Source organism: Clarias gariepinus, chromosome 8 (genome assembly GCF_024256425.1).
Source record: "Clarias gariepinus isolate MV-2021 ecotype Netherlands chromosome 8, CGAR_prim_01v2, whole genome shotgun sequence".
Classification (NCBI taxonomy): Eukaryota; Metazoa; Chordata; class Actinopteri; order Siluriformes; family Clariidae; genus Clarias; species Clarias gariepinus.
In genome coordinates this window covers 11,487,813-11,508,770 of record NC_071107.1, presented here as the reverse complement: position 1 = coordinate 11,508,770, position 20,958 = coordinate 11,487,813, and the positions used below count along the sequence as shown (strand labels likewise).

The 20,958-nt window shown below is 37.4% G+C and overlaps 1 protein-coding gene across 1 annotated transcript in view; it reads left to right on the top strand.

Annotated features, from left to right (window-relative positions):
- The window catches only part of prim2 (DNA primase subunit 2), a 74,711-nt gene extending 54,579 nt beyond the window's left edge, over positions 1–20,132 (top strand). Inside the window, exons 11-14 of the mRNA XM_053502350.1 lie at positions 7,254–7,380; positions 8,643–8,725; positions 16,756–16,824; positions 19,736–20,132. Coding sequence (XP_053358325.1) covers positions 7,254–7,380; positions 8,643–8,725; positions 16,756–16,824; positions 19,736–19,960 — 504 coding nt within the window. The 3' untranslated portion in view covers positions 19,961–20,132. The remainder of the gene's footprint in view (positions 1–7,253; positions 7,381–8,642; positions 8,726–16,755; positions 16,825–19,735) is intronic.
- Positions 20,133–20,958: the final 826 nt, after the last annotated feature.

Below are 20,958 nucleotides of genomic sequence, written 5' to 3'. Positions count from 1 at the left end.
TTTAAAAATAAGAAATGAGTGAGGAGAAAGTGATGTTTCATCCACAATGTCTTTTGTAAATAAAATTTCCGTAAATAAAAATGATCTGAAAAGAAGCCACGCTAACGCACTAATACAGTAACTGGGAATAATAAGTGCAAGTCAAAAATTATTCGGACTCTGGCTGTAGAATTTGTTTTAATAAGATTTTTGAAAACACTGCAGGATCATGCACTTGGAAGACCTCTAAGAATAATTCGAAGTTTACAGTAGGTTTCAGCTCTTTAATAAGCATCTTACTGTAATGAGCACTGTGGATTGTTGAACCTTTTTGCTGATAATGTTCCAATATTGGCCCTTGAGAATCCCACAGAACTATACGCATCAATTTTCCAGCTGATGCTTGACTTTTGTACCTTTTATTGGTCGTTTCAGGATGTTTCCGTTCCATACTCTGATGTTTACTCTTGGACTTGTAGTGATGAATCCATGTCTCTTTACCAGTAATGATTGTCTTCACCTTCGTTAGTGTATCGGTCCACATTTTGTTTACAGATATATAAAACCCTTCTGATTATGCTCTTCAGTGAGTTGTTTTGCCACCAGGTTACTCTCTGACCACAAGAACAAAAAAACTGATCACTGCATGCTGCTCTTCTTATGTGCAAATCACAAGTGGGGCATCCATTTTTGCTCACAGTACAGTTACAAATAAAGTGATGTAACACATTTACACCTGCCCAGCAGCGATTGGGAAAGGAGAAGCATTAAATGGACAGAGCTGATAAGACCGTGCAGTCAACATTAGTTTTAATATAAATAGAGTGCGGATTGTTTATGACTTGCCTTCATAATATTGTCCATAGAAGTAAAAAATAAAAATAAAAATGTAGAGACAGGACTAATCAATCATATAGTGGCATCCTGAACCAAGTCCAATCATAGATTCTTACTTCCATAAATCTTTTATGATTTTTAGAACAAAAAGTAAAAGATTCTGTTTTAGCTGAGGAACATCTCAGAGGTTGGTGCTCTCCAGGGATCTAAAAGCTTTTGCAAACAAGATGAGAGCTGTGTAAACAATAGATCAGAGTGCCACTAGTGACAGTTGTGTAGTACAGAAAGGGCATGATGATGAATGATTACACTCATCCTCCTGTTACTACTCTTACCATTTTTAGTAAACTGCACCACTAAGGCAGATCTGGCAACATGATAGCAGGAGAGGAAAGATCAATGTGTGTCTCTTCCAGCTTTTTGCTTAAATTGTTGGTCAGTGGGTTTAATGTGCTTTTCGCCCAGAAAGCTTTAGTGAGAACTTTGAATGTATTTTAGTGCACCTTCAGTGCAAATACCAGGAGGTCTGGAACATTTCCATCAGTTTCTGATTAAATGGAATCAACTCCTTTCCTTCTCTTCACCTTTTTTCTTCCTTGCTTGCTTTCCACCTTCATTCCCCCTTCTCTTATCTTTGTCTTCTGTTTTTTCTTCTTCCCACCTTTTCTTTGCCTTTTATTGTCCTTTTCTCCTTCTCATTTTTCTTTCTATTCTCCTTCTTGTGGTAATCTTTATCTTGGCTTTAGTTAACCCATTCTCATCCTTTTCCCTTTTCTCCTTCTCTTGTGGCCTTTCTCTTTGCCTTCTCGTCTCCTTTCCTTTACTTCTTATCTTAACTTTTTCTTCTTCCACGCTTCTTCCTGCTTATTTTATTCTCATTTCTTTCTTTTTTGCTTATCTTCTTTTCATTGTTTTGGTCTTCTTTTAGTCTTTTCTTACTCTTTTCTTAATCTTTTTTTCTCATTGTCTCTTGCTTGTTTATTTCCGCAATCATATCTTGGCTGATTCTGCTCTTCTCATGTCATTGCCTTTTGCATGTTGCTTGATTCTGTTGTTTGTGTTCTCTTTGTCTTTTGTTTATCATGTCTAGGTATTTTTTTTTCTTTTAAGCTTTTAATCTCTTCTGATTTATCTTCTTCTTGTAATCTGCTTTTTGTCCTCTCTCGATTGTCAGGTCTTTGCTCAGTATTCTCCAAGTATATTCTTTACTAACTCTTCTTATTTACCTTGTTAATCTTCTCTTCCTGTTGCCTTTTGCTTGTCTCTACTGTTCACCATCTTTTGTCTGATTCTTCTTTTTGCTTTGCTTTTATTCTCGTCTTCCCTCCACCTTTAAATTGTATGACTTTGTACTGTTGTTTCCATGTCAATGAAAGTTCCTCCTTGGGTGGTTTTTACCAGCATTGATGTGTAGACGCTCTGCGGCAGGTAGCACGTTATTGAGTGTTGGCACTCATGTGACCCCTTGCCTTCATTTGAGGAGCACAAATGCACAATGGTGACGATCTGATTTATTTGTAGGGGTTTGTGTGAGTGTGTGTGTGTGAGAGAGAGAGAGAGAGACTCAGATTGTGTACGATTTCCTTCAGTGGCTTGAATCCTAGCTGCAGTCCCATAGGGCACAGTATAAATTCAGCAGGCTCAGTTACTGTTTTTTTGACCCAATTACTTACACAATGCTTCAGCTCCTAATCCTTTTAGTAGAGGCAGTGGACTTTTTAAGGATTGAATTTTAGTTTTTTCTTCTTTAAAATAAGCTTGATTTTGAGCATCAGGATTTGCCATAAAATGTAGCTTGGAAACCCCTTCGAATGCTTGGTCTTTCCTGATTATTACTTTCTACATTGTAAAATTATTCATTTCTGAGGCTGGGAACTAAAAAAAAAAAAGTTTCCTTCTGCAGCAGAAATAAGTTTTGATCTTTCTTTCCTGGGATGATCTTCAGCCAGTTTCATCATGGTGTTTGATGGGTTTTGCAAATGCACAGGACAATACTGTTGTTGCAAAAACCACAGTTAAATCTTGGATTGTGAACATAATTCGTTCCTGGGAGCTTGCTTGTAATCCAAAGCACTCATATATCAAAGCAAATTTCTCTATAAGAAATAATGGAAACGACTTTCACGCACACGTACGCACACACTTGCATAGAATTTTTAACAAGGCACCTTTCTAATAACACTTGCTTTTGAGGATTTTCGGAAAAGATTTTCGGAAATGTGACATTGCATTGTCGTTAAACAGAATTATTACTCGCAGGCCTACAGCCTTTTTAACTTTTTTTTTTTTCTTCACAGGCCCATTGTTGCAGTACAGGTACTAAACTTAAAGACAATTTAAATAGCGCTTTATGCACAAACACACACATGGTCACAATGTTGTAGGAAACAGTATGCATATGTACACAGATGTTGACTCTAGTGACACATGCACACTGAGACTGAGCATTGGGGGGGCGATTACCCACAATCCCACAGGTTGAGAGGAAGAGAATAGGCTTCAGTTATGATCACGTGACTCTCGGCAGACAAAGAATATACGTACTGCTCGTATTTCAAGACCTCTCTCGTTTTATCTTACCTTATCTTGTTTATTTTATTTTGCTCGTCTTGTTCTGTATTCCAGATCAGCTGACCTTTGTGTCTTAAAATTAAAACTGACGTTGTTTTTTATTTACCTATTATATCATAGTTATGAAATTTCCAGTATTGCTCTAGAATGTGTATATGTGTGTGTGTATGTATATATATATATATATATATATATATATATATATATATATATATATATATATATATATATATAAAGAATCAAAACTTGCGTCCAAAATTTTGACTGGTCCTATGCATCCTGTCTTTCTGAATTCGGCAAATTGTCAAAGCAGATGCTAACGCTAAGATGTGAACAATCCTGCTGTCAAAAGCTTTTTCTGGCCTGCCGCTGTTTCAGAGCAGCTAGTGCCAGGAGTCCTTTTACATGCCTCTGCAAATTCGTGACCAATTATCTAGCCAATTTATTTCAGTCCCGATTATTCCAAGCTTGGAATCTGTACGTTATGCCATTGATGCACATTTGCATACATTACAGTGTGGCTGTTGATGTTATTATGGCAATTAGTTTCCATTTTAATGAGCCAAGCATACAGGGAGAAAGAGAGAAGGATCACATGCCTGTGCTTATATGGTGGCGAGAGGATTAGAAATATTACGCTTGGTATAATTGGTAACCTTTTCGTTTTTGTATTGGTCCATGTTCTAATCGATTTTTAAGCTGCTAAGACTGAATACTACACTTGGAGGGGGGAAAAAATTCCCAAATCACAAGCTGTCCTTACAAATGCATTTTTTCTCAATACTCACTTCTTAACATACCTTTCCAACAAAAAAAAACTTGCTAAATCCATAAACTCTTCAAGCCCTATTAAGATGGATAGGTTGATTTTATTGCCTCTTTAACACCAGTGCGCTTGAAGTCACCTTGCCTAGTTTGTGGGTTTTATTGTAGTTCTAATGGCTTTTGAGTGCAGGAAAATGATGAACACTCGCTTGCAGGCCTGACAACCAGAAAAGGGAGGTGGAGTTTTTCCGTTTGGATGGTTCCCCGAATGTATGTGATTGGTGTATTGAGTTTTGCACCGAGATTGAGTGCAGTGACCCTCGTCAAAGCCTAACACTGTAATGGTTTCTTAAGCATATGCAATATTTCTCCAGCCAGGGAGTGCACACATTAGAGTTTTCTCTTAGCCATGAAATAAAACTTTAATGAGTATAGAGGCAGATTTTTTTTTTTAACATTAGGGTGATGATTGGCATGATAATAACCTTGTGAGGGTAAGGTCTCACAATTACTGCCATCAAATTTCTTATCCACAGTGCAATAATGATTAGCTTTATGGTGACTGCACCTAGTTGCCCTAGTATGTTATTATTCCCTTTTTTGAACAGAATTTGCATAAGTCCTGAAAAATCTTGGAGAAGTCTTAGAAAACTGCATTTTATTTGCTAGATCTAGAAAAGGTTTTAAAAATGGAAGGTCACTTTTTTATTAACTTTAATATTACCACTTATAGTTTATTATTTATAAAAAAAAGATGCATGATGTAACATTAGGGGTGTAACAATGCCCCTCTGGTCATCATCATACATGATAACGTGCGTCTGTCATTGTGATCCAGCACTAGAAATCACATCACAAGGGCAGTTGATTCCTGAAAATGGTCCAGACCCTGCTTGAAACCGGCCAATAATCACTTAATCGGTTGTCTCGCAACTGGCCAATCATATAAATCAATATTATTGTGATGATGCAAAATTCCGGAATCAGCAGCCACAGCACCATGCCGGCGCCAGTCTGGGAATGATACCAAGTCTCTTTAAAAAAAAAAAAAAAAAAAAAGCATTACATTTTCTAATATCATGTTTTTTTTTTTTCATAAAGTGAAACAACGTGAGGAAACATCTGCCAAAAGCTTTACCACAACAACCCTTATTCACAGTTTAAGAACAACGCAGCATGAATAATTTGTTGAGTATGAAAAGTTATCCGCAAAGGCAGCAGCTAAATTTGACCCTCACTCAACCAACTATAGCAGAAGCCCTGAAAAAAAGCTTAAGCCTTATTCTGCAGAGAGTAAAAAGACAAAACTATTATCACAAACATAATAATGAAGAGAAAAATAAAGGGCGGTTCCCAGTTCTGGCCAAGGCCGCCCTGGTTTACCGCACCACTCCATGCATGCAGGCTGACAGTGAGCGACTATTCAGCATGGCTGCACACATTCTGGATGATAAGACCATCTCTTAAAAATGCTGAAATTCTGATATTTCTAAAGAAGGCTCGCCAAATACAAAGTGACTGATGTCTGTGTTTATTTAAAAACATTCAGTGCAGAGTTTCGATTTATTTATTGATGCAGCTTTGTTACATGTCCTGCACATTTACAACGAGTAAGTAAAGTAGGACAGTCGCATTTTAGGCAATTGAGAGCACCTTGATGCTTGTTAAGGAATGGGCATTTTTTAGTCAAGCAAAGATTGTTCTGTTTGTTTTTAATCTGCATGAAGTAATAAGAGAATAGGATATGATGCATATGTTGGCTTCCAGTAAATAAGAGTTTAAAATGTACTATATTTTCTCGGATCTTGATTATCTTTATGCACTGCTGTTTAGAACTTACTTTGACTATTATCAATAGTGAGTAAATAAACAATACTTCACAATAAATACACCCCTTTAAAACAAACCCAATAACCCTCACACACCAGGAATCAGTAAACGGTATTGCCAAGTCTGATTTCTGTGAGAGAGGATCGGTGATTGTCCACAAAATCCCTAGTCGGGGCACATTAATTATATTGTGAGTCTGAAACTTAAACTGTGCAATTAGCTACATAATTTTAAAAAGCTCATTCCAGAACATGAATCGCACATAAGCACAATGCACACGGTCACGTTTGCACCCAGATACAAAGAAATGAGGGAACCAAATACATTAAGGTGAGGCTTAATTTTTGGGCATGTCTCATTTCTTGTTAATATGCATTACTAAGTGGATTACATATTATTATTTTATGGAACCAGCAGCAGCATTACTTATAAACAGAAAGAAAAGAAAAAGCATTTAAAGGTTCTTTAAAGGTTACTGTAGACTTAAGGAACCGGTCAGTGACACCTGTTTCTGATTTAAAACTCCTTTGTTTTTTTTTTCGGTAATTTATTTAAGCTTCGACAAATCTGTGTCATCAGCATTAGCTGAATTAGAAACACTTGTTAAAAACAGTAGCAGTCCAAAAAACATAAACTTTCTCAGTTGCTGATTATATTCGTGTCTTTCAGGGAGTCTGTTATATTTTGTTTCTCTAATGCCTCCATGTGCTATAAAGCTCAATCATGGTTTCATAAAATGGTCCCCAATAGTTAGCAGCGTTAGTTTTTACTCGCTCATTCTGCTGTATATTGTGGCCAACTTGACTGAATGTTTAAATCATGTAAATCTTTGCAGCCTTGTTCCAAACACAGGGTTTATTTAGTGTAATATTGAACTGTGTTGAACGTGATGAAAAAGATCAGTGTTATAATTATATTGGCCAGAAAATAAAGATTGGTTACAGAATGCACTTGTACGTACATGCCTGAAGGTGCTGGAATAGAGACATGTGTGAGTGGACACATGATCCTTAATCCAGTTGCAGCTATCTGTAGTTTGGTGACGCCACTGCAGCAGGTCTCGACTAATAGCTCCATATTTCATATTGGAAAGCACCCTGCCATAATCCAGTTGATAAACGACTATGTCTCTTTCACCCCCAGCTTCCCCACTTGCAGCCTACAACTCTTCCCTTATGACCCTTGTATGTTCTTGTATGTTCTCTTCTTCCATCTGACACAATTCTCTCTCTCTCTCTCTCTCTCTCTCTCTCTCTCTGTTTCTTCCTCAGTTTGACAAAGCATATGCCTACAGCATTCGGCACATGTTTGGGAAGGAAGGCAAGCGAACAGACTACACACCCTACAGCTGCATGAAGGTGATTTTATCCAATCCGCCCAGCCAAGGAGACTACCATGGTGAGATCTTTTAAACGTGGATCTTGATGTTCTGTTAGGGGGGGACCACATATCAATAGATCAATTAGATATTATTTATGGATCAAACCATAATAACTGGAATAACCATTTCTGAGTTAATTACAGTGAAACCTTGGATTGTAAGTAACTTGGTCTGAGAGTGTTTTGCAATATGGACAATTTTTTTTTATAAATTTTAACTTGACAAACGAGCGAGGGCTTGAAATACGATTAGAACGCATGCTCTTTGTCTGCCGAGTATCACGTGATCACAACTGAGCCAGTTGTTTCTCTCTCTCTCTTGTGCTTGGAATTGTGTGCATATTGGTACGCATGTACTGTTTACTATAACAGTGTGTGTGCGTGTAAAGCATTTTTTTTTTGTCCAAATGTACCTTCTGTTCTTTAGTAACTGTACTGCAACAACGGCCCTGGTAAAGAAAAAAAAGTTATAAGGACTGTAGCAATGCAGGAAATCAATCTGTTTAACAACAATACAATGTCACATTTCTGTGGAATATTTTTATATGAATATTTTTAGGTTGTGGAATGAATCAACTGAGTTTCCATTATTTCTCATTCAGGAATGAATTACGCTCGCAATCCTAGGTTTAACTGTATATGTATAAAGAGATAAACAAATTTTAGTGTGCAGTTATTGGAGAATAATAATGGCAGTATGACTTAACATGAAATGGAGGCACCAAAAAGTGTTTTATCCCTTTACCCGCAGTGGACAACGATAATTTGTAATTTATTAATGGACGACACAATGTTTTCTGTTTTATAGTGCTGTAAGTTCATTATAGCAGCTGTTAACATTCTTTTTTTCTAAATACCAAAAACAATGATTATAACATCCTGAATTGTACAAAGTGATGGTATTGGCGACTGTATAAATGTTTAATAATTAACATTGTTCAGAGTTATAATTTTCCATTATATATAATCTCCTTTTTACAGTAAGTACTTAAACATTTTTGATCAGGTTGTTAATGGTTTTAGATTATTTGCAGCTTCTACCATACGAGTGTCTGCGATTGAGCCGTTACTACAGAAACAATAACGTATTAGAACAAGCTCAGTCAGTTAAATCTGTAATTCAAGTTCCAGTCTGCGATACTTTCTGTTCTAAACAACTAATCAACATTATGTTACCTGTCAGAAATCTAGAAAATCTGACAGCTCTCTGGTGTAAACTGTTGCAGTCTCACTAGTCTGATGTGTGCATTTCTGCTGTCATTCTCCCACTCTCCTTTCAGGATGTCCATTCCGCCACAGTGACCCAGAGCTGCTGAAGCAGAAGCTGCAGTCATATAAACTCTCTCCCGGTGGGATCGTCCAGGTGCATGCACACACACACACACACGCACAGCCTGTTTCTTATGGGGACATTGGACACTCCATAAATGTAGCTGTCCTTTTTATGAATACCCCAATGGCTGAGATCAATGTCATTTGCTACTGTAGCAACTTTATGAGTTTGTTCAACTGAAAATAATGCACTAACCTCGTGCATTTGTTGTGCAGTCGAAAAGAGTCTTCACAAGGAGCTGATTTTACAAGCGCAACAAAATGAGCTTGGATATAACTATAAACAAGAAACCACCAATCTGTCACAATTCATTTTGTTGATAGAAACAGGATGTTGAGCCACTGCTCACGTACATCCTGGCAGCTTTATTACTTTTACATAAGTAATATAAATTGAATTTATGAGCTGAATGCACTTTAAAAATTGGGTCATAAACATTTTTTTAGTTGTCATTAGCCAAAGCCTGTTTTTTCCTGTTAAATACAAAGCTTTGTGTGGAAATTAATCGGAAAAGTTGGTTACAACACCCAGGAAACAACATAAAACAACTTTTACCTCGGCCAAAATGTAATAAATGTTTTAAAGGAAGACAAAGACATTTTTTTTTAAGTTAGTAACTATTGACACTTTGACATAGAAAGCTTAGTAAATGCATACTTCAGTGGAGAAGGACTGAATCACAGCTTTAATTGGCAGAAACCTTAAATACTATCAGAATTCTACTAGACAATTCCAACATTATAAATGTACAAAACGCTTAGTATCAGTAATTTAATTTGCATAAACATTTTTAAATAAACTTTCCAGAACAAAAAACAAACAAACAAATCTAATTACAAATTAATATAATCATTCACTTCCTAAAAATATACAGTATTCTATACAGTATTCTAGTGTTAAGGATGTGACATTTGCTGTAAAAGAAAAAAAAAAATTATGAGAGTGTGACAAAGTTACCGGAAGAACTCATTTTTGAGCAAGCTCAGTAAAACCTAACAACTGTTTTCTTATAAAACTGCACAAGGCTGTGTCTAACACTCCTGATTTTAAGCAATGAGTTTTTATTCCAAAAATTGACTATTTATTTCATTGCTCTTTATTGCTTTTTCTAGAAGTTTTTTTTATGCAGAAATGTTTTGCTTATGCCATATTTTTGTATGTGCCCAGACTTTTGCACAGTAGTGCGTGTGTGTGTGTGTGTGTGTGTGTGTGTGTGTGTGTGTGTGTGTGTGTGTGTGTGTGTATGTATGTATGTATATATATATATATATATATATATATATATATATATATATATATATATATATATATATATATATATATATATACAAGAATACAATATATATACAAGAATACAATATATATAACAACAAGAGGTAATTTAAATTGTCTGTTCTTTCATTAAGGGCAAAATTATGCTGAACACGTCCTTAATAAAAGATTTATATTTTCTTTTCTACAACAACAGCATTTCTCATATTTTGGTAAAAATGGACCGTATAATGTATAAGTACAATAACGAGCAGCCACCAGTCACCAGTAACAGAGAGGTTGGTTATCCCCAGTAAAGAATTCCTTTATTTTTCAGTTATTTCAGTTTGAGCCCCAAACACTGTGGCTACAGATGGCATCAGTGTGCTAGCAGTGATTTTCCTTTTTTGATTTCATTTGTTGTATTCTGCATATTGAGCAGGATGCCATGTTGTCAAGTTGTGTATCAAACACTTTAGTGAAGAAGACTGTGGGCGTTGTACCCCCTCTTGATATTTGGCATGAACAGTGATTACTAAATGTTTAATGTCCCTCAGAGAAGCATGAAATGGTTGTACCATGTCTGCACTGACTGGTGCTCGAGAACAAAGGAAACAAACTGCATGATTAATTACCTTCTTATTTTTATTATTCTTATTTTTTTTTTAATTATAACTGTTCGATTTGATACTTTGTAGGTCATTTTGACAAGCCGTTTTTTTTCCCTTTCTGCTTTTTTCCAATATTTCTTTTTGGGGCATTAAGATCAAACAAGGAATTTTTATTTTGCAGAATAACAAACCAGTTAAACAACAGAGAGTAAAAACTACTTTTATTTCTTTATATAATCCCCTGCTACACTAATGCACTTATCCCAGTGTTTCACTAGTGCTTGGATACCCTTAAGGTAGAAAGGTGTCTCAGTTCGCCAGAACCATGATCAGACTGCCTGCTTCACACCTAAAACGTTTGCGTCCCAATAACTCGTATATTACCCCAAACTTGTGGAAATGGCTTGGAGCGAGGTCAGAACTGTACTGTGTGATGCTGACAAGTCAATATAGACCAAAATCTCAAAGGAATGTTTCCACGTGTCTGAGTCTTTTCAACATAGAATTAAAGCAGTTCTGAAGGCAAAAGGGATTCCAACCCAGTCCTAGTGTACCTAATGAAGTGGCCATGAGTGTATATTAACTGTATTAACAGTAAAAATTAAAAGAGCAGCCAGATTGAATTAAAATAAAATGTATTAAACTTGTTTCTTAAAAACAAGAATTGAATGGTGTACTGAAGCCACTTTAAAAATTATTTTGTTTTGAGACGTTCTTTTACACTCAGCTGTTGCAATCTGCTCAGTGTAGCATAAGAGGTAAAGTCACCAGAGCACCAGCACACTGCTATGCGAGAAAAATTTTTCAAATCAGCCACTTTATTGCATTATGGACTTTATTCTGTATAGACTATACATTTACGGCTTTTGGCAAACACCAATATTTAAAGCGACTTACATTTTTATCTCATTATACATTCTGAGTTAAGGGCCATGCTCAGGGGTTTAACGGTGGCAACTTGCTGGAGGTGGGGTTTAACCCTTGGACCTTCCGATCAGTAGTTCATTACCTTAAACGCTGAGCTACCCCAGCCCGTATATTATTATTGCATTGATTGTTTAGGAATTACAGCTATTTATTAAATTCTTCCATTTTCATTAAAAGGCTCATAAAAAGTGAAAAAATTATAAATATAAGGATGTCATGACAAAGTCAAAGACTGACTAACTTGGACATCACCAAATGTCGAGGTTCCTGTCTTGACCTGAATTACCACGCTTTTTTGGGACTTTCTTTTATCAGATTTGTCTTGGTTAAGTGAAAAGCACGCTCAGTTGAGTTGAGGTCAGGTGATTGACACAGCGATTTCCATTTCTTTTCATTTCAGCAGTCACATCATCACAACACACTAGTAAATTTTTTGCCATCTATTTTTTTTTTATTTTTTTTTTTTTACCCTAATGATGGCCTACTTTGCTAAGGTTCCAAAAAAAATTCTCATGAAAAGCTAACAAATCAAAATTCACTTTGAATCAACTCCAGGTCTTTTGTCTCCTTATTTTGTCATGAAATACCAAAGAAACCGGCACCGCTTATCAGTCAATTGGCCAACTACTTTAAAGCCTGTTAAATTGGACAGACTGTAAAATATCTAGAATGCCTTAACAGTTAATGAAGTATGTTTGGTAAACCTCTTGAAATAAATGAGTTACGCTTCAAATTCACCTTCATTGCTTCATTTCAAATTCATGGTGGTGGTGTACAGAGGCCTAGATACAAAAATGGTGTTGCTGTCTAAATATTTAATTGATCCAACTCTAGTGTGTAGTTAGCTTATTTCAAATTTGGAGAATCCCTCAACAAAACTCCACTTCCTGGTCACTAGGTCTCTGTAATGAAGGCTAATTTCACCTGTTGGTTGGTTTTAATTCTGTATGACCCCATGTTTAAAACCCAGTGATTTAAAGCACCCATTTGGCAGCTTTTAAGACCTAAATTATGTTCTAGTGCATAAGCAATGAACTGAGGTCACTGGTTATTACTGAAATGTTCTGATGTAGTTATGGGCCTCAGACACCAGTGTATTTAATGGACTGATGAAAATTAGTCTATTAAAATTCAGTCTTAAAAATATGTATATGTATATATACATTAATGATGCTATGAATAAAGTTTGCTCAAGTCCAGTTTTATCACATCTACTGTAATTGTGAGAGCTTGGAAATTTGGTATCTTATAAAAGTGGGGGTGTTTCAGTGTTTAGACCATATACATGCGGCTTGGCGCTGCTAAACTTTTCTACTTTGATATTGTAGGGGGAAAATGGATCACGTACAGTTTCATCTCAATAATTTAGAATATTAGTGAAAAGTTTATTTATTCCAGTAATTCAATTCAAAAAGTAAAAACTTTTTTAGTTATCACTTACAGCTAATGAAAACCGAAAATTCAGTAGAATATTATTTAAAGACCAATAAAAAGACTTGTACGACAGAAATGTTGGACTACTGAAAGTATGAGCATGTGTAGCACTCAATACTTAGTTGGGGTTCCCTTTGCATGAATTACTGCAGCAATGCAGAGTGGCATGAAGGCGATCGGCCTGTGGCACTGCTGAGTTGTCGTGGAAGCCCAGGGTGCTCTGATAACGGCCTTCAGGGTCTGGTGTGTCACATCTTCCTCTTTACAATATCCCATAGGTTGGGCGAGTTTGCTGGCCAATCAAGCCCAGAGAAACCATGATCTTTAAACCAGGTCTTAGTACTTTTGGAAGTGTGGGCATATGTCAAGTCCTTCTGGAAAATTAAATCAGCATCTCCATAAAGCTGGTCAGCAGAGGGAAGCATGGAGTACTCTAAACCTTACTGGTAGATGGCTTTACTGACCTTGGACCTAATAAAACACAGTGGACCAACACCAGTGGATGACCTGGATCCCCAAACCACCACTGACTGCAAACTTTACACTGTACCTCAAGCAACTTGGATTCTGTGCCTCTCCTGTCTTTCTTCAGACTCTGTGTCCTTGATTTCCAAAGGAAAAGCAAAAATTGGCCTCCGAGTGGCGCAGTGGTAAAGTGCTCGCCCCACATCCGGAGATCGCTGGTTCGAACCCAGGGTGATGGTGTTTTCCTCTCATAGCCGGAGGCACAGAGAGAGCTGATTGGCCGAGCTCTCTCAGGGGGGACAGATGAGAGGTACTTGCGCTCCTACATTAATCACGGCTCTACAGCCAACCAGGGGCCGTGGAAGGAGCGGCTAGCGATAGCCTCCGAGCCCCTAACGGTGCCTGAGCAAGCAGTTCGAAAAGATGCAGTCGGCTGACGTCACGCGGTTAGGTACTCATAGTCTTCGTCCCCCCCCGGCTGAATGGTAGTAGTAGCCTTAATGTGGGAGCACCCTAGTGACGGGGAGGAACTGGCCACGACTAAATTAGGGAGAAAATTGGAAAAACCCCAAAAAATAATAATAATAAAAAAAAAAGGAAAAGCAAAACTTGCTTTCATCTGAAAAGAAGACGTTAGCCCACTGAACAACAGTCCAGTCTTTATTGTCTTCAGCACAGGTAAGACGACTCGGCGCGTGTTTCTGGTTCAAGAGTGGCTTAACACAAGGTTTGCATCAGTTGTAGCCCATGCCGTGGATGCATCTATGCGTTATGGCTCTTGAAGCACTGACTCCAGCTGCAGTCCAGGCCTTATGAATCTCCCCCAAATTTTTTAATATGCTTTGTTTCGCATTGCCCTCAAAGCTGCGGCTATCCGTGTTGCTTTTGCACATTTTTCTACCACTTTTTTCCTTCCATTTAACTTTCCATTGATGGGCTTGGATTCAGTTCTCTGTGAGCAGCCAGCCTACTAAACCAGACTGAGAGACTATTTACAGCGTCAGGAAACCTTTGCAGGTGTTTTGTTAAATTACTGTAGCTGATTGGAGTGACACCATGAATTTCAGATATGAAACATTTTTTAAAATTTCTAATTTTGAGATACTGAATTTTAGGTTTTTATTAGCTGTACACCATATTTATAAAAAATAATAATAATTAAATAACACTTGAAATATATCAGTCTGTGTGTAATTAATTTATATAATATGAGTTATCTTTTTGAATTAAATTACTGAAATAAATAAACTTTTCTATGATATTCTAATTCATTGAGATGCACCTGTAGTTTTATTTAGCAGTAAACAAAACATAACTTTACTAGCTAAACCACTGAAAATGCAGTACCATTGTCCTGCCTAGACCTCTTTAACAGGTTTAATTTTACCCCTAATAATTTTAAAGGTGTAAATCGATTTAAAAACAATGCTTAATCAACATTTGAAAAGATAGATTAATTTGTGTAGTCAGTTTATTGCACAGCTCTAGGTATGACATTTCCCTCTCCAAGTGAATAGGGAGAATTTTGGTCTCTTTTGGTTCTTTCCATTATGGATGGCTCTTGTGGTGTCAGGATTCAAATTTTTTCTTTGATAATTAAGCCAAATTTTTCATTAGGAAACTATCACTATACATCATGCATTTAGAAGTGGTTCAGAAATGTGCATTTTTCTTGGATAAATATATCTCTCCTGCATGTCTTGTCTTGCCACCTTGCAGGGAGGTTGAGGGAAAACAGGACACAGAGCGTTAACTTAGTTTGACAAGTTAGCCCATAGGCTGCAGGCTCCCTGTCAAATTAAATTCACTATTAGTTCAGTGACCCAAGCAGCCCCTTGTAGTCTGGGGTTGTTTCGAGAGCCTGAGACCTGTGGATTTAAGGCCGTGAGCTCTCACTGCAGCACTCAGCCCAGTGCACTGGATAATTAAAAACTGCATCAAATGTGAGAGTGGTGATTAAAATGCCGAACAGCAGCCGTCTCAGTCACCCTGTCTGGTGCCAAAGTGACACCAGAGGCCAGAAGGAGCAGACGCCAGCCGGTGTGAAGTAGCGCAGGGGCTAAGAATTAACCTCTCCCTCACTCTATCAGTGAGCACCCAACATGGTGTGACTCTCACCTCTGGAGGTGTTGAAGGACTTGAGAATCCCATGTGCTATTTATAACACGAAGGAGGAAGGAAAAGAAGGCAAAAAGAGAAAAAATATGTTTAGAAGTAGGTAATTAATGACTTGGATGTATTTGTGTTAAATCTTTTCCTTACAGACAGTGATTTCTAGTTACGCAGTGCCAAATAGGAAGAAACGTTCAAAGTTGGTTACAGATGTTTACACTAAATCCTGATCATAGGCCTATTCTCACAAAGCATGTCAGTGAGAAGTGTCTTGTCAATATCAATGATAAAATTAATACAGATCCACCGATTGATCAGCCAGTGAAACGTTTTTTTTTTTTTTGAGTAAGCATTGGTTCTTTCATCCAGGGATTGAGGCTCAAATCCTGCTACAGCCATCTGTAGCATCTCTGTCGCCAGGAGTCTAGGCTAGGCAGCAGATTATTCATGCTCTTGGGAGGGAAGGGTGTCTTGCTGCCAAAGGGCGCCTTGTGGAGCTTTGCTCTTGCCCCTAACCGAAGGAAATATACAGTCGACTGACATTGCGTGTCTAGGAGGAAGCATGTGATGGCTTTCGCCCTCCAATGTGGTTAGCAGACACATCATCCTGGGTTGGATTTTACTTGTTTACTCTGACCCCAGCTTCCTAACTGGGATATGCAAAAAAGTAATTTCACTGTGCTGTAAGGTACATGTCACAATTAACTAATTAAATTTCATGTGTTAAACCATAAATCCATTCGCACAGAAAATTTCTGCCTGGTGAGAAAGAAGGTTCATGACAAACATCAGCTTTAACTTGCTTTATATGTAATTGAGTCATAAAAATGAGCACATCTCACAAAGGGCATACAGTACTCTGCTCTGATGTATGAGAAAAGAGCATGATGTGATCCCTGGGGTCTATCCGTCGTACCTCATGGTTCATGCTGATGCCATGTGTAATGCATTTGGTCGTATGTCGATATGTTGCCGAGCTGGGATGCTCCAAACTCCTGGTGGAAGTACACTCGTAGAGAAGTCATTTAAGGGCTTTGAGGATGTCCTATGTAACAATTATGCATTAATCATGTATTTTTATTATCGATTTAATGTTCATTTAAAATTAAAAAGAGTTTTTTGTTTTTTCAACTTTGTGAACATCAGTTTGTTAGGAATAAATCGTGCGTTGTAAAACCCTACTGGAATGTCAGAGAGCAAATTAAAGTCAATGGAGTGCTTAACAGTTCATCTCTGTCTATCTCTTTTTCTCTTTTACAGATTTTGGACCTTGTCAAGGGAATGCATTATCAGCTGGCCTGCCAGAAGTACTTTGAACTGACACACAGCGTAAGCATGCCTTTTGTTTTTGACCCGCTTTCTGTTTTTTGACAGCTCTGGGACGACCCTGTAATTCATCCAGGTCAGTTCCACAGAGTCCGATCAATCTAATCGCATCCATAGTAATCTGTCACTGTCACTTTATTTTGGAGTTTTTTAGACCACTTAAAATTATATTACAAATGTTTGTTTTTGATCAGGAGGAAACAAAGATCAAACTTTTGGGTCACATCTAAAATTCATGCATGTTTCATGTTCTTTTGTTGCTCGGAAGGATAAAATTGTTAAACAAGCGAACATGATTGGCTTGGATGCTAAATTTGGTAGGTCTTTTTTTTCTATTTTATGAGAAGCAGCTGTTGACAGGATTTGCTGCTGCTGTTTTTTTTCTCCTCAGAGTTCAGTAATGCGTACTATAAAGCGACGCATGAAAGCTGCAGATTTGTGGGTCAGAGCCAGTGGGAAAGCAAATGAACATGTAAACATTTCACTCTGTACTGATTTCTTGTGGTGTTTCAGCCCTACTGTGCTCATGGAATTTAGACATAAAGCTGTGAAGACCGTGTTGATGAGACACACTCCCTCCAACACACACTCTCTAAAAAGTTCCTAAAATGCGTCAGTCAGGATTAGCAGCGTCTTGTCCCTCAACTCAGAAGGCCCCCAGCTGACAAGTCATGGCCCAAAATACGTGCAAATACCTGAGCCCAGCAAACGGCTTGGTGACAAGTTAATTTGGGATAAAAAAAATTATAATAAAATTTCATATGAAGGCCAAAGCTAATCCTTTCAAATGCTTATCATGACTGTCACATAAGATGCGCTTGAGGCTAAGAATGAAGGTACATATCCTGGGTATACAGTAGTACCAAAAGGTTAAACTACTTATCAGTGTGCAGAATAGACGTGTTGGTGTAAACAGTTGACGAGATAACACTTCCTAAGACTACAAGTGCTCTTATGGGAAGAGCAAGTTAATCATCTGCATTTTATTCTTTTTATTTCGCAACAATTCTTCAATGAGTACACCGATTGATTATTTTAAATGATGTATGCTTTTCTCATGGAATGTCTTTAAAAAAAGCTTTATTCTGAGAGACCTGATGGTCCCTGTGATACAGCTGTTACTATAGAAACAAACAAATTATAAAACTGCATTATTATATACCTGTGATTTGCCCTGCAGCTGTGCTGTTAAAGGAAAGGACCACATTCTGACCAATTGAGAATTCAATAGCAACGTGGTATAAAATGCTGCATAATTATCAGTCCAAATCCAATGTTTTCTGACGTTTGGTGATCTCAACCATGGGGTGCATCATGTTAATGTGGAAATGTTTTAGGTCTCTGCGCCTTAGCACAAGAAAATGTAATCATGACTCATTAGAGTGTTGTGCTTCACATTTTTAGCACTTTAATTTTAATGTGTTAAAAGCCCTGATCTGTGGCCCTGGATCCCTCTCGATGGAGGAGATGTCCTGTGTGCGTGTTTGTGGCTAGATTTTAAGCACTCAGTGCAATTGATTAGATTGAACTGCTTATAATGGATAACAATGAAAACAGCAGTGGCTCTGTGAACCACAGGCCCTGTTTGGCAGCTGATGACTAATAGCCAAACAGTGTGAACAACTTGTCTTCCTCCTAAATTAAAAAGACAGCCCCGCTGATGAACAGCCTAACGGGGCTTGAATGATAAGATGTCTGTTTACCCACAGACAATGAAACACGCGTATATCTGAAAGTCAGGAGTCATATTTTAAGTCAGTTGTATGAAAAGACATCGCCGACATTTAATGTGGACGATAAAGCATACTTATTTACGCATCGATAGATTCCCTGCCTCCTTCCGTCCACTTGTCTGCTTTGATGTGCTGGAGTCATCACAGGCATAAAGACACGCTTGTTAGGCCACGTGGTGCCACTTTAATCACCGCCATATGCCCCACCTGCTCCTACAGCCACGTGTTAGAACGGATAGTTCGGCTTCGTTCTTCCCGCCCCGGCAGCGTTTATTAAAGGTCAAAATGTAATACTTCAACGATGAAATATTTACACAAGGGCAATAAATCAAGCACTGGAGAGAGTAATGAAAAGGCAGCAGAGAGGTTCGGAGGCATTTCAGCTCTCTTACTTGCTACAAAGCAAGGGGGAACACAAAATTCACCTGGATTGGTTTATCCTTATGCATTTCTTATTTATACATGAGACTGTGCTTCAGCGTGGTTTTACTTTAAAGCAAGGGCTCAAACCCTTCAACCTTAATAATAATAATATTTTTTAAATCTTTTTTTGTTTGTTTGCTTGTTTCTTATTTCTTTTTCTTCCAGATTTGGTTTTGCCACTTCCTACCCACTTTTAACTTTTTTTTTCTCTCTTATACAATAGATAGCAATTAAAGAGGTGAGACTTCTCCTGACAATAGAGTAAATAATTTTCTTTTGCTTCACTTAGCAGCCACCCTAAACCCAGTTTTGCTGTAAAGCATTAACTCTTGAAAAAATCTCTTTGTAAGGGATCACTCTGCTTTGCTGTTACTCAACATTGTTGACCTTGGCGCTCTTTTCTCAAAGGGCAGAAATACTTCAGATATGATTTCTTTCTAAAGGACTATGGGTTGTACTGGTCCCAGGTGATGTTCCAACAGTTCATGTACAGTTAAGCTGTCTGCTCCCATTTACTTTAAACAATGAAAACGGACCCCAGTCTCCATACCAGGCAGCAGAGTTGGAATGTTCATTGGGACTTCAAAGTGCATCAGGCTTATAGAAATATCAGAGGAGTGCAGGGAATGTCTTTTTCAATTTGCAAAAGAAGTTCATTTCCATAAACAACACAGCCCTAATCTTAATATCTTCTCTCAGTGTAAAGTGGCAGCACAAGGTTTTAAAACCATCCAAAATGTTTTTATCCCTCCAAACAGATTGACGATGCTGGGTTTTCTCTGAATCACCCAAACCAGTACTTTATGGAGAGTCAGAAGCTGCTCGGTGGCGGAAAAGAGATCAAGAAAGAAGTGGAGATAGCTCAGAAGGGACAAGAAAATACAGCCAGTAACGGCCCCAGTGTCCCTCCATCAGCTCAGGGCACCACCACCCAGGCTGTGGATGATATGGGGGATTTGGACTCGTACTTCCTTGATGAGTAAATTCTGTAGTCTAACAAACTCCTTATTCTTTATTCTACATAGTTTTGCCTACTAAAAAATTTTCATGTTTTTTCAGTTGTCAGTGTATTTTTTTTATGTTAATTACTAGTGGTAACAATATTATGTCTGTTCTGCTCAGTTAACTAAAGATAAATAAAATTTCAACAATAAAGACTAAACTGGTTGGGTTTTTTTATTTTTATTTTATTCAAACACACCTTTAAAACATTTCTAATTTATTTGCGTTGTATGTATATTCTATACAATGTTGTTGTTTTTAAAATCCATCCTGTCCCGTTGTGTATTTTGTTCAAAGAACCAATATAGTTTTATGTGTAAAATGGGTTTCATGTGTAAAATGGGTTTCACTAGAATCATTTTCTAGGGAAATAAGATGCTGTATTCAAGTGCAAGGCTGTTTTGATGTTTTTAACATGTACAGTAAGTATTAATATTAGGATTCACAATCCATAATATTGATACTGTTGATATTGGTGATGCTCTGAAATGCAGCTCATACCCGAGCGTGATGCCAAATTGCATTACGTAATAAATGATGCCATTTTGTGCTTTTCAGTTGCAAAATAAGTAAAAAAAAATTGTCATGTGCACAGTAAAGAAACATGTCCCCCAAGTCAGGAATTTGAAGGAAAATGCTAATACAGTTTTATTTAAACTTCACCCAGTGCAAAAAGTCAATTCACTGTAGGGGGAAGGGCATTGGATGTGAAATTTCCTGAATTCTCTGTGAACCAAAAATGAAGTCACCAATGAAATATGGCTCAAGGAGGTTTTTTGCCTTTGCATTTTATTTGTTTTTAGTTTAACTTCCATTTTTTATTATTATTTTTTTTAGTCATTTGGGAAAGGAAAATATTCTTGTTAGCACTAACCACATTGCTTTGTCAGATTTAAATATTAAAATATTCATAAGGTCTAATAATACAATAATTTAAAAAAAAATCTAAGTAATTAAAACAATTTTAATGGGTGGAAAT